This window comes from Glycine soja, chromosome 3, assembly GCF_004193775.1.
Source record: "Glycine soja cultivar W05 chromosome 3, ASM419377v2, whole genome shotgun sequence".
In the NCBI taxonomy this organism is placed as follows: Eukaryota; Viridiplantae; Streptophyta; class Magnoliopsida; order Fabales; family Fabaceae; genus Glycine; species Glycine soja.
This window is the reverse complement of record NC_041004.1, coordinates 35,230,540-35,242,828: the sequence shown is the minus strand read 5'-3', so window position 1 is coordinate 35,242,828 and position 12,289 is coordinate 35,230,540. Positions and strand designations below refer to the sequence as shown.

General features: G+C 34.7%; 1 protein-coding gene across 1 annotated transcript; it reads right to left on the bottom strand.

Annotated features, from left to right (window-relative positions):
* Positions 1-4,398: 4,398 nt before the first annotated feature.
* LOC114405504 (phosphatidylinositol 4-kinase gamma 1-like) lies at positions 4,399-12,069 on the bottom strand. Its single transcript, XM_028368001.1, has 3 exons — positions 11,930-12,069; positions 11,250-11,370; positions 4,399-6,367 (listed from the first exon to the last, which is right to left on the bottom strand). The coding sequence occupies exon 3, from the start codon at positions 6,236-6,238 to the stop codon at positions 4,799-4,801; it is 1,440 nt and encodes a 479-aa protein (XP_028223802.1). The 5' UTR covers positions 6,239-6,367; positions 11,250-11,370; positions 11,930-12,069; the 3' UTR covers positions 4,399-4,798.
* Positions 12,070-12,289: the final 220 nt, after the last annotated feature.

The window sequence follows — 12,289 nt, the reverse complement described above, 5'->3', positions numbered from 1 at the left end:
CATCGCTCATCGAGCCCACGCGGATTATTGAAATATGCATTAATGTGATTTTGAAGCATTTAGGATCATATTATTAAAGTAAATTGAAAATAACAACTGAAAAACATGAAACAACGACAAATGCATAATAAAGACTAACAAATAATTAAAAGTAATACAACAATAAAATATGCTAAGTTATTCATTCTAATCTCAGGGAATTGTCTAGCTTTTGCTCCATCTCCGCCTAGCTTAGGTCATTAACTTGAGAAGGTGATGATGAATTATGAACATCAACTTTAAGTTCCATATATATTACACTTGTCATATTTGCAAATGTATCAAACATGCACTAAACGTCTTTTTCATCAATAATTTGAATTGCCTTATACTCAACACAACCATTGAATTGGTATACAAGACAACGATATCAAAGTGCAGTAATTATAGGCGTAACATCATCATCTCTAATTGATGACTGTATTATGGTGATTATGTTTCGCAACGTCATTGTTGGATTCAACAATATTGATTTTGCCTTGTCATTTTTGAAAACTACATTTGCACTTGAACTGTGGATGATCTCACCATTGATATATGCGTACGCACAAATTGGCTCTGAACTCATTTTGATTGCTTGCTCTCTTTGCCTTTATATATTCAATCAATCACGGGTCCATGGTTCACGTGATTTGGAATCTCGATGCATGACACTAAGATAGTTGTGTTAACGTGTTTTCGAATCTTGAGGCCTTACAATGAGACAAAGTGTAAGTGTGCTTTGGAATCTCAATGCAGTTTATATTATAAATTGATAGGAGTTGCATGTCAATACCATATTTTCATCGCCCAACTTCAAATTTTATATCATTTGTACATGTTTTACCATTAAACCTCGTTGTCATGGCTCTTATACCTCTATTGCATCATCAATAGGTTCACCATTCACATGCCACAATTAACAACTTAATCACTTTATATTACCATGCAATACCTAAACCACAACCACAAATTGTACCATTATCATCATCTACCGGGTTCCAACATATTGCCCTAATCAAACAATGCAGAATTGATCCTGCATTGTTCACTGTATTGGTTGAATGATGGAGGCCTAAAACACACACCTTTCACCTCCCATGGGGTGAGTGCACCATCACACTCAAAGATGTTCCACTGCATCTAGGCATTAGGGTCGATGGTCGAGATGTGACAGGAACTAGCTTCCTACATTGGGATGAGATATGCGATGAGTTACTAAGCAAAGTCTCTCAAGATAATGCACGTAAAGGAGCTTCACTGAAGCTAACATAGTTGTTTAGCATCTTGTGCGCACCATTACCTGAAGAACCAACAATACATCAACTACAATGCAGGTGTAGAGCTTACATAATGTACATGATTGGTGATGCTTTAATACCTGATAAATCTAGAAATAGAGTTCATCTAATATATTTGAACCTATTATATGATTTCAACAACATAAAAAAATATAGTTGAGGTTTTTCTTATTTAGCAAATATGTACAAAGAACTATGTTGGACATCATCGGAGGTTAATAGAGTTATGGGTAGTTGTGTCATACTATTACAGTCATAGGGTTGGTACAGCATGACTTTTATTACACCAAGAGTCTCACGGCCTGAAACAACTTATTTGTTCACTAAAAGGTTATAACAAATAATGAAATCAAAATTTTTAATTTGAATGACGCGCATTATAATGAATAGTGGTTTTGTTTAATTTACATTTTAGATGGAGTGGTGATAGATTAGAAACTACATGATGGAATAGTATAGGTAATCATTACAGTAACAGGATGGAATATCATGCGGGGTAGATTAATATCCAGAAAAACAAACGCAATGATGTTTTAACTAGATAATGGGTTGAAGGATCAATGACACATACACCGAAGTATATGGAATGGTATAGGTAAAACATTATTTTGTTCTTATCTGTTGCACAACAACTAAATTTATCCATGCACAACAATTACCCATAATGTTGCAGGGACAAGCATTGAAGAAACACATTTCTCAATTCCATGTCCTCAGACAATGTTTTGTACTCCATCACATGTTCATCAAACTTTCAGTCAGACTCGCGAGTCAGTCAATACAACTAACCCTGAATGGATGATCAATTTATTTGGTGTCGATTTAAATACACCAAATTCTATGGCATCATATTTAGCTTCTTTACAATAGTTCAATGCACCATGTTTTTTGGAGAGCAAGGACAAAGTTTTTCAACTGTAGCAACCTATAGTGAAAACCATGAAACATAACAACAACATCATCATCATGAGGGAGAACCAGTGATACATGAGAGAAGAAATCTGCAACGTAATCGACATCGTCCATCCTATGAGATTGGTCATTGTCTTGGTTATTAAAGTATAAAATGTTGTGATGATGGGATCAACTATGTCTAAGTACTTTTCTAATGTAGTTATCACAATTATGTTAAAGTGGGCGTGTTATGTTATGTTTAAGTGGTCATGTTATGTAATTTATAAAATTTATCTCCAATACATTAAAAATATTTGTAAAAAAATTATTTCATAATTTTCATATTAAAGAATCCAAATATATATATATATATATATATATATATATATATATATATATATATATATATATATATATCGTGTAACAGTTTCATCAAGAAGGACCTCAAATTAATAGCAAAAAAACTATGTTTTTGACCCTTAAAATAATGTTTAAGTGGTCATGTTATGCAATTTATAAAATTTATCTCCAATACATTAAAAATATCTAAAGCAAATTTATTTCATGGTTTTCATGTCAAAGAATCCAAAAAAAAATATATCGTGTAATAATTTCATCAAGAATGACATCAAATTAATAGCAAAAAAAACTATGTTTCTAGCCCTTAAAATAATGTTTAAGTGACCATGTTATGCAATTTATAAAATTTATCTGTAATAAATTAAAAATATATGTAGCAAATTTATATCTTAGTTTTCACATCAAATAATCCAAAAAGCCTATGCGAACAATTCAAGCTTTTTTATTATTATTACTGCTAAACACACTGACCCTTGTCGCATTTCGAGGTCATGTGTTGGTAAGGCTCGCATGTCAATTACTAGTGCATGTGATCGCAAAGTGAACACCTACACACAACATGCAAAAGCTTGTGCAAATGATTCAAGTTGTTTTTTAATTATTAATGCTCAACGCATTGACCCTTATCGCAGTTCGAGGCCATGTGCTGGTAAGGCTCACATGTCAATTACCAGTGCATGTGATCGCATAGTGAACACTTACACACAACATACAAAAGTCTTTGTGAACGATTCGAGCTATTTTTTATTATTATTGCTCAACGCACTGACCCTTATCGCATCTCGAGGCCATGTGTTGGACATGCTCAAATGTCATTTACAGTGCATGTGACTACATAGTGAATACCTGCATGCAACCGGCAAATTCTATAAATACCACTACCAACTGAAGATATTCGTATAACTTTCAAATATTTATCTAAACCCCTACCACTATGTGTCACCCAACTACATATTTTTGTGTTTAGTATAACGGCCAAATCTGCAACACTAATGAGAGCACCCAGTTGAACCCCTACCACTATGTGTCACCCAACTGCTTATGTTTTTGTTTTCAAAACCAATGTAGAAAAAAGGGAAAAATATAGAATTATAAAGAAACAAAATTTAAAAAAATAAAATCGATTCATAGGAAACTAATTTCTCAACATTAAAAGCAAAAAAAAATTTGAATGCATATTGAGAAACCAGTTTGAAAATGACCAACTTCTCTCGAAATAGTGATTTGTGTATGATCACTTTGGTAAATATTTTAGCACATTATTATTTATGTAATTTTTTTTGTATGTTTTAGGTCAAAAACTCTTTTTTTGAGGGGTATCAGCATATTGTTGATTTAAAATATCCATAAACTTTATTGATGATTATTTTTGTCTATAAACCTGATTGATCATCTTTAATAGGATCTTCTTTATCAATCACATATTTTCCTCAAGTGTATATGTATTTTGTTTGCAAAAGTTCTGAATAAACTCCATTTTAGTACGTGGAAGGAAAAAAATTCTCCCTTATGTGTTTTGTAAATTGTATAGTGTATGAACTCACTTGAATGAGTAAAAAAGAAAAAAGATAAAAGAAAATAATCCCTTAACCTGTATCTTTTGTGGGTAGGCCATACTAATTTTGCCATTTTGGACAGTAGCGTTCTTACATAAAATTTCAAACTTCATTTTTTTCGCACTTCTTACTTTTATTTTCTTAAAATTTCAGTTATGACATTTATTATTTTCCCTCTTCTTTTCATGTCTCTCTTTCTCAAGGATGTATACATCCTGAATAAATATTTAATTTCCGGTTTCAACATGTAAAGTTGCGGACTTGTAGTATAAAAGCAACATAATATTGGGAAGAATTAATATAAACAATGCATCCCATTACAATTTGAATCACCAAAATTCAAAAAAAAATACAAAAGTAATTACATAATCACAGGTGAAAACCCACTTAGATAGGGGTACTCTATTTTGTTGACAAAGAAGGGTAAAAGGTTTCAAGGAAAAAGAAAAAACAAAGTTGCAGAATGGAATGGATGGCTTTACCACCTAATCAACCAATCGCTATTCCATTCTTCTCATATGGGACTTGTATATATATATATATATATATATATATACAAAACTACACTAAGAATATATATATATATTGGCATTAATGTACAGTTACAAAGCGAGAGTGTGATTCATTATCTCTTGCTTTGGTTACCTATCTTCCTAAAGTTCAGCAACTTCAATTATATGTTCCAACTTTTGCTTTTGCACTACTTCTCTTAGCCTCAAAAACTCCATGCAAAAGCTCACTAAAAACCTCCAAAAACGCTTCCCATTCACCTTGGTTCAGGTCAGCCAAAGAAATAATGCCGCCATCACCAGCAACAACTTCATCACATACTTGATCATCATTAGTTTCTTCGTCTTTGCAGTTATCATTGTTGTCACCACCACCGCGAGGAACTACACTAGTCTTGACCATGAAGCAAATGTTTTCCAATTCACTACGTGACTCTTCACCACCACAAAACTTCCTAGTCATCATTTGCCCTATTTCAGCAAGACAAAGGCCAGCAGCGGCAGCTTGCTTCAACAAGATGGTGCAAACAATAAGAACGCGAATGGATGACTCCCTCAACGACGAAGGAAGCTCGTTTCTCAAAGCCTCAGCATCCCTAAAAGGATCAAGCTTGGAAATGTAGTCAATTTCATACTCAGAGAAAGGAATAGAGGCTTGTGGCCAGTGCAGCCACTCGAAATAAGGATCATCAAGCCACTCAGGTAGGCAAAAACCGTGATCAATGGGAACAAGATCAGCAACACCATCAACATAGCCACTGTTGTTGTGGTCATGTTTCATCACAAGCATATTCCCAGCATGTCTATCAAGGTTCATAATCCTAATGTCTAGGATCCCAATTTGGTGTACAGAAGAAACTGGGAAGAAAGAAGGGCCTAATTCTCCTGCATCAAAACCATGACTAACAAAGCGTTGGAGTGAGGCAATTTTAGGCGTGTGAGAAGAAGAACAAGAAGAAGCTGCACCGAAGAATGCAGCATGAGAGAATTTGACTAAAACAGTAGGAGGCACACCAGCAAGGCCTCCATGGTCAAGAAGATAAGCGGCTAACTCTCGGATACCAGTTTCGCCGATTCGAATCGATTTCTTCAGGCCGGGCTGGCCCAGCATTTGACCCCCTAAGCCCTTTGGGTTGTTCAAGGCTAAAGGCTCTTCATCCACTGGCTTTGCTACGGCAATGTTGTTGCCGTTTTGGTTGCGGAAAACATAGGCACCACCTAGGCCACTAGGGAGGGGTATAGGATGAACACCTGAGGCCATGGCTATGGCAACCTCAACAACTAGAGCATTCACTGGAGGAGCTCCACTTCCAAGAACAATCTCAACCCTTGGATGAGAAGAAGAAGAAGTGAGGTCTGCTTCCCCTCCTAGCAGTGTGGTTAGGGGGAGGCATGGAGTGGAGAAACTGCGGTGAATGTTTTCGGCTTGAAGTGATGCTAATCCGAAGGAGTGTTGAGAAGAAGAAAGAGCAGCAGCACCACCACCAGTTTGGTTAAGTTCAATGATGTTGGGATCAAGGTGACCGTAGGATTGGAGCTTGCACCTCTGGGATCGGCTAAATGGCTTCAATCCATGATGTCGGTCAATGGTCACAGCCATTTTTTAACAATCTCATTCAGATTATTATTATTATTATTATGAGAATGGCAGCAGGGCATTCCAAGAGGACACTTGATCTCTTCCTCCACCAAATCCCCTCAAAGTATTGTTTTCTGAAGGCGATGGGATCTGCAGGTAAATTCATCACAATTATTATTAGTATACAAAGTTAAACCTGCCCTATTAGTATTTCCTCATGATAAGGAATACTTAAAATAATGGAAGCAAAACAAGATTATTCTAAACAAGGATTATGTGTATTGCTACATTCAATTTTCATTTTCATTTGTAATATCTTGAAGGATAAAATATGTTTTCCGTACTTAAACTTTCAGTCAAATTTGGTTTCAGTCCTTATAGTTTTAAATCAATCAATTTGATTCTTTTACATTAAAAAATATATATGTGAATTTAGTCCTTGTTTGGTTCTTCAGAGTGCACAAAAATTCAATCCACCTATTTTTTAAAATATAGTATATAAGGATTAAAATGATTGATTTTATAAGAGTGTTCATTACTCGATGTGTATCTTTTTGTTTGGCTGTAATTCTAACTTCTTTAGTTAATAGTTAGTTAGTTATAATTAGCTGTGTTTAATTTGTTAGTGTTGACAACTTTGTAACAATTAGTTAGTTATTGTTAGTTGTGTAGTTTTTTAGTGCTAGCAGCTTTGTGATAGTTGTACCAACTAACTCTAGTTAGTTGAGAGTTATGATAGTTGGTTTTTATCCAACTATATAATCACCTTTGTAATTTATTGTTAGTTGGGTTGAATAATAACCGTTTCTCAATCTCAATTCTCCTCTCTCTCTTTTCTCTTATTCTAATATGGTATTAGGAGCTTAGGTTGAACCCTAGCTTTCTTTCATGGCTTTCACATTTGTTCCAAATTCTCCTTTGCCGGCAAGTGCTTCGAGTGCTTCAAAATCATTTGTGCACTCAATTTCTCATAAATTGCACAAGAAGGACTATTTTCTTTGGCTCCAACAAGTGGAAACTATGTTCAAGAGTCATTGTCTTCAACATTATCTTGTTAATCTGATCATTCCGTAAAAATATGTGTTGCTTGAAGATCGTGATTCCGATACTGTCACTGATGTGTTTCATGCTTGGGAAGAACAAGAACAATTCCTTCTTGCATGGCTTTAGTCTACTATTTGTGGTGACATGCTTTCACGGGTGATTAGTTGTAAATCCTCATGGCAGCTATGGGACAGGATTCAGCCACTTACTCGAGCTTGTGTTCAACAACTTCGCAATGAACTTTGATCTCTCTCTCTCTTGATAATCACTCCATTATGAATTATCTCCTTTATGTTCAGAGTCTTGTTAATGAGCTCACCCCTATTGGTAAATCAATGTTATCATCTGAACATCTAAATCTAATTCTTGATGGCCTTCCTAATGAGTATAACTTTTCTATTTCGGTTATCAACTTGATTTAATCCTCTTTCGATTGATGAAGTTGGGACAATTCTATTAGAGCATGAAATGCGCATCGAAAGATCAAGGAAAAGAGTCTTAGGTTTAGTTAATCTCACTAAAGGTATCTCTGGTAATTCCTCTTTGTAGAATGCTTCTGATCCCAATTCTACACCTACTACGAACCCTAATTCTTAGGGTCAAGTCAATCTAACTACTCAATCCTCCTCTAGTGACAATTCCTCTATTGATTACAGTGGAAACCATTTTTTTAATGGTCGTGGTGGTTGATATTTTGGGCGGATCAATCATGGTGGTCGAAACTCCGATCGTAAAGGTGTTGATCAAGGTAGATTTGTCAATGTGCAGTGTCAAATCTGTTTTAATTTTGGACATGGTGCATCATTCTGTTATCACATATTAGAATAGAATTATGTTCTTACTCTTCCTCTACCAACTTCACTTGTTCTTGCTTCTGCTCAAACTGCTTCCACACCATCAGTTCAATGGACCTTTGCTTTGCCTAACTTATTTAGTACATCATTCAATCGTCACATGGAAATTCTCAGCCATATATTGTTGTTGTTTAACCTCAGTTTGCTTATATTCAACCACCTCCACAGACCAATCACCAAGTTTCTCAATAGCAAACTAATCCTTAAGTTTTTCTTACCAGTTATTTTGTTGTTCCTTCTCAAAATTGGTATCTTGATTTTGGTGCTTCTCACCATGTGATTAGTATGTCATAGAATACACATCAAGTGATTCCTTTTGAGGGGCCTAATCAAATTACTATTGGAAATGGCCAAGTCCTAAACATCAATTCCTTAGGTTTTTCAACCTTTTCTTCACCTATTAATCCTAAACTTTCCTTTGTCCTAAATAACTTATTGTTTGTTCCTTCCATTACTAAAAATCTTATAAGTGTTAGTTAATTCTACAAAGACAATGATTTTTTTTTAATTTCACTCATTTTTTGTCTTGTTAAATCACAAGATTCTGAGCAAGTTCTACTCAAAGGAGTTATTCAAATATCAATCAGGATTCTCCTGTTATGCCTTCTTCCACTGGCCTTGCTTCAAAAATACCTTTCAATACTCACCCAATGTGCACTCGTGCTAAATTTGGGATTGTTAAACCTATAATAAATCCTACCTTTCTCATTGCTCATCTTGAGCCAAAATCTACCAAAGTTTCCTTGGCAAATCCTTCTTGGTAGACAACTATGCATGTAGAATATGATTCTCTCATTAAAAATGGAACGTGGACTTTAGTTGATCTTCCATCATCCAGAACTGTTATTGGTTGCAAGTGGGTTTTTAGGGTGAAAGAAAATCCAAATGGCTCTGTCAATAAGCACAAATCTAGGCTTGTTGCAAAAGGGTTCCATCAGCAGTTAGGATTTGATTACAAAAACACATTTTCTCCTATAATCAAACTTGTAGCTATTAGACTCATTCTCTCTCTTGCCATTTCTCACAAATGGTCTCTTCAACAATTAGATGTCAACAATGTCTTTCTCTATGGTATCCTTGAAGAAGAAGTGTATATGTCTCAACCTCTTGGGTTTGTTTCCTCAAACAAACATCAAGCGTGCAGATTACACAAAGCCATCTATGGCCTAAAGCATGCACCCAGAGCCTGGTTTAATAAACTCAAGGCTACTTTTATTAGCTTCAAATTTTCTTCTAGCGAATGTGATCCATCACCCTTTATATATTATGAAAAAGGGTTTGTTATCTACATCTTGGTCTATGAAGATGACATTATTGTTACTGGTAACAACATCAACTTGATTCACTCCCTTGTATCTCAATTGAATTTTGTGTTTTCTCTCAAAGATCTGGGTGACTTAGATTATTTCTTGGGAATTAAAATTCAAAAAACCAAAGATGGATCACTCATTCTCAATTAGTCTAAGTACATTAGAGATCTCTTGACTAAGAATAATATGGATGAGGCTAATCCTATCTTTTCTCCTATGGTTAGAGGGTGCAAATTGGCTAAGCTTGGCTCTAAAGATTTTACTAATCCTTCCTAGTATAGGTCTATAGTTGGGGCCTTGTGCAGAATGCTTCCATAACAAGACCAGAAATTAAAGTTTTTGTCAATAAGGTGTGTCAATTCATGTCTAAGCCTTATGAATAGCATTGGCAAGCTATAAAGAGAATTTTGAGGTATCTTAAGGGTACTGTCTCTTAGGGATTACATTTTTCAAGCTGCCTCTCTTCACCATCCTTTCTCTCTTCATGCATATTGTGATGTTGATTGGGCTTTTGACCCTAATGATAGAAAGTCAACTTCTGGTGCTGCTATATTTCTTAGCCCTAATCTCATCTCTTAGTGGTCTACAAAGCAATCAGTTGTGGCAAGATTCAAAGATTCAACACTGAGGCTGAGTACAAAAGTGTGACTTGGATTCAATCTCTTCTTTTTGAACTTCAAGTTGCTCATACCACTCCTCTTATTATGTGTGACAATACCAGCACGGCCTCTTTGGCTCATAATCTTGTTCTTCACTCTAGAACCAAGCACATGGAGTTGGATTTATTTTTTGTCAGAGAAAAAGTTCTAACTAAATAACATAATGTTGTTCATGTTCCTACAATTGATCAACTAGTTGATATCTTAACCAAGGTTTTATCTCGTTCTTCGTTTCTTTTGTACAGGTCCAAACTTAGAGTAGTTGAAAGACTTTTTCCCAACCCCTTTTATAAGAGTATTCATTACTTGGTGAGTACTTTTTGTTTGTTTGACTATTATTCTAACTTCTCTAGTTAGTAGTTAGTTGGTTATAGTTAGTTGTTTAGTTTGTTAGTGCTGACAACTTTGTGATAGTTAGTTTTTGTTAGTTGTTTAGTCTGTTAGTTCTGATTAGCTTTGTAACTCTAGTTAGTTGTCAGTTATGATAGTTGGTTGTTATCCAACTATATAATCACCTTTGTACTTTGTTGTTAGTTGAGTTGATCAATAGTAATAGTTTTTCAATCTCAATTTTTTTCTCTCTTCTCTCATTCTAATAGATTTGAAACTACAATCAAATTTGAACAAAAGTATGAGGACATAAAATAGTGTAAAAGTTTTATATTAACATACAATCAATGATTATTATGTATGATAACATTATAAAATTGTGTAATTGTTACTTTAAAGGTCATAGTTAAAATGCGTTCTAACCGATCAACTGTACTCTCACGGACAATGTATCAAAATTAAACTAAACTAAACAATCACATACGTAAGGCAAACAAAATTCTTGTCATGCAACGCAAATTTGGTGCATGAATATGGTCATTCTGGTTCACTAATGATCGTCCCACAGATTAGGTGCAAACAATTCTTAAATTTCAATATTTTTGAGATGGCTACAGTAAGAGAGAAACTTGGACGTGCATTGATAGATAGAACTAGAAATCAAGACCATATAATAATAATTTTGGCAAAGAATGATCTATGCTTCAGTTGATGATAACCCGCTCGAACAATTACATCTTTTAAATATACTAGAAAACCTGTCCCTTTTTATCTCACAACAACATCAACAACAAACTAAATTAAGCAAAGGGGAAAATGAAGTCAAATTTCTTACTGTGTATTGGCTTCAAAGGGGTACATTTTCAAATGCTGGACTCATCGCTTAAACTCTGGATACCAAATTAATGGAAAAACAGGCTAACTCTGCACATTTTTTTTCTTGAATCCCTAATGACCTGTAAATTTCCCATCCAGAAAAAATGTAAACAAGAAGGTTCAAATGAAAATGTGCAACTGTATATCTCATATGTCATAAATGAAATACAGAGAAACCATATTTCATAATATGTTGAATATATTACGTTTTCTTTCTACACACATCTAAACATACAAAACAAAATCATGAAACACAAACTGTCAACAACAATCACATCTCACAATCATGACAATATCTAAAAGGCGCATCCCTTAATAATTTCCAAATGACGTGCATGGCAACGCACCTTGTATAATTAATTAGTTTGTAAAGACAACAAAGTGTGAGATAAGATAACAAACATAATTGAAAGAAATTAAGACAGAATGATAACACAATGTTGTAGAAAGTATCCTGAAAAATTATTGTATGAATGACATGACTTATTATTTTGGGTTTCACATGTTTTCTCCTCTGAAGATAATTTTGTTCGAGACACTATCGCAGAAGATTATCGTATGAATGACATGATGTATATTTCAAATGCTAAGAAGCAAAATTTAAAATGATTGTAGAAAGAGAAGGCTTTGTATATGTACCCTGAACACTGAAGGTATTCAGGGAAACGAGAAGCAACGGGAGCGCGCGAGATAATCAAACCGTCGCCGGAGTAATATCGGAATAAAACTCCACACCACTCCCACTCCCACTCCCAACGTTAATATGCACAAACCCCTTCTTTTCACCCTTTTCAACCTTTTCCTCTTTTTAACTATGTTCTCTTTCTCCAACGTTACTATTTTTGGTTCCACACTTGGCATCTTTTTGGGACACAAATACTATGGTATTAATTTAGTATTAATATTAATAATAACTAATAACTAACAAACAACCTTAAAACTGTAACCGCTATTTCTGGCCGTTAGAAGGTTCTCGCTCGGTACCGCAAGTTTGTATCT

Bases quoted from the DNA above. Each gene is read 5' to 3' on its own strand.
- LOC114405504 (XM_028368001.1), bottom strand. From the start codon at position 6,238: ATGGCTGTGACCATTGACCGACATCATGGATTGAAGCCATTTAGCCGA.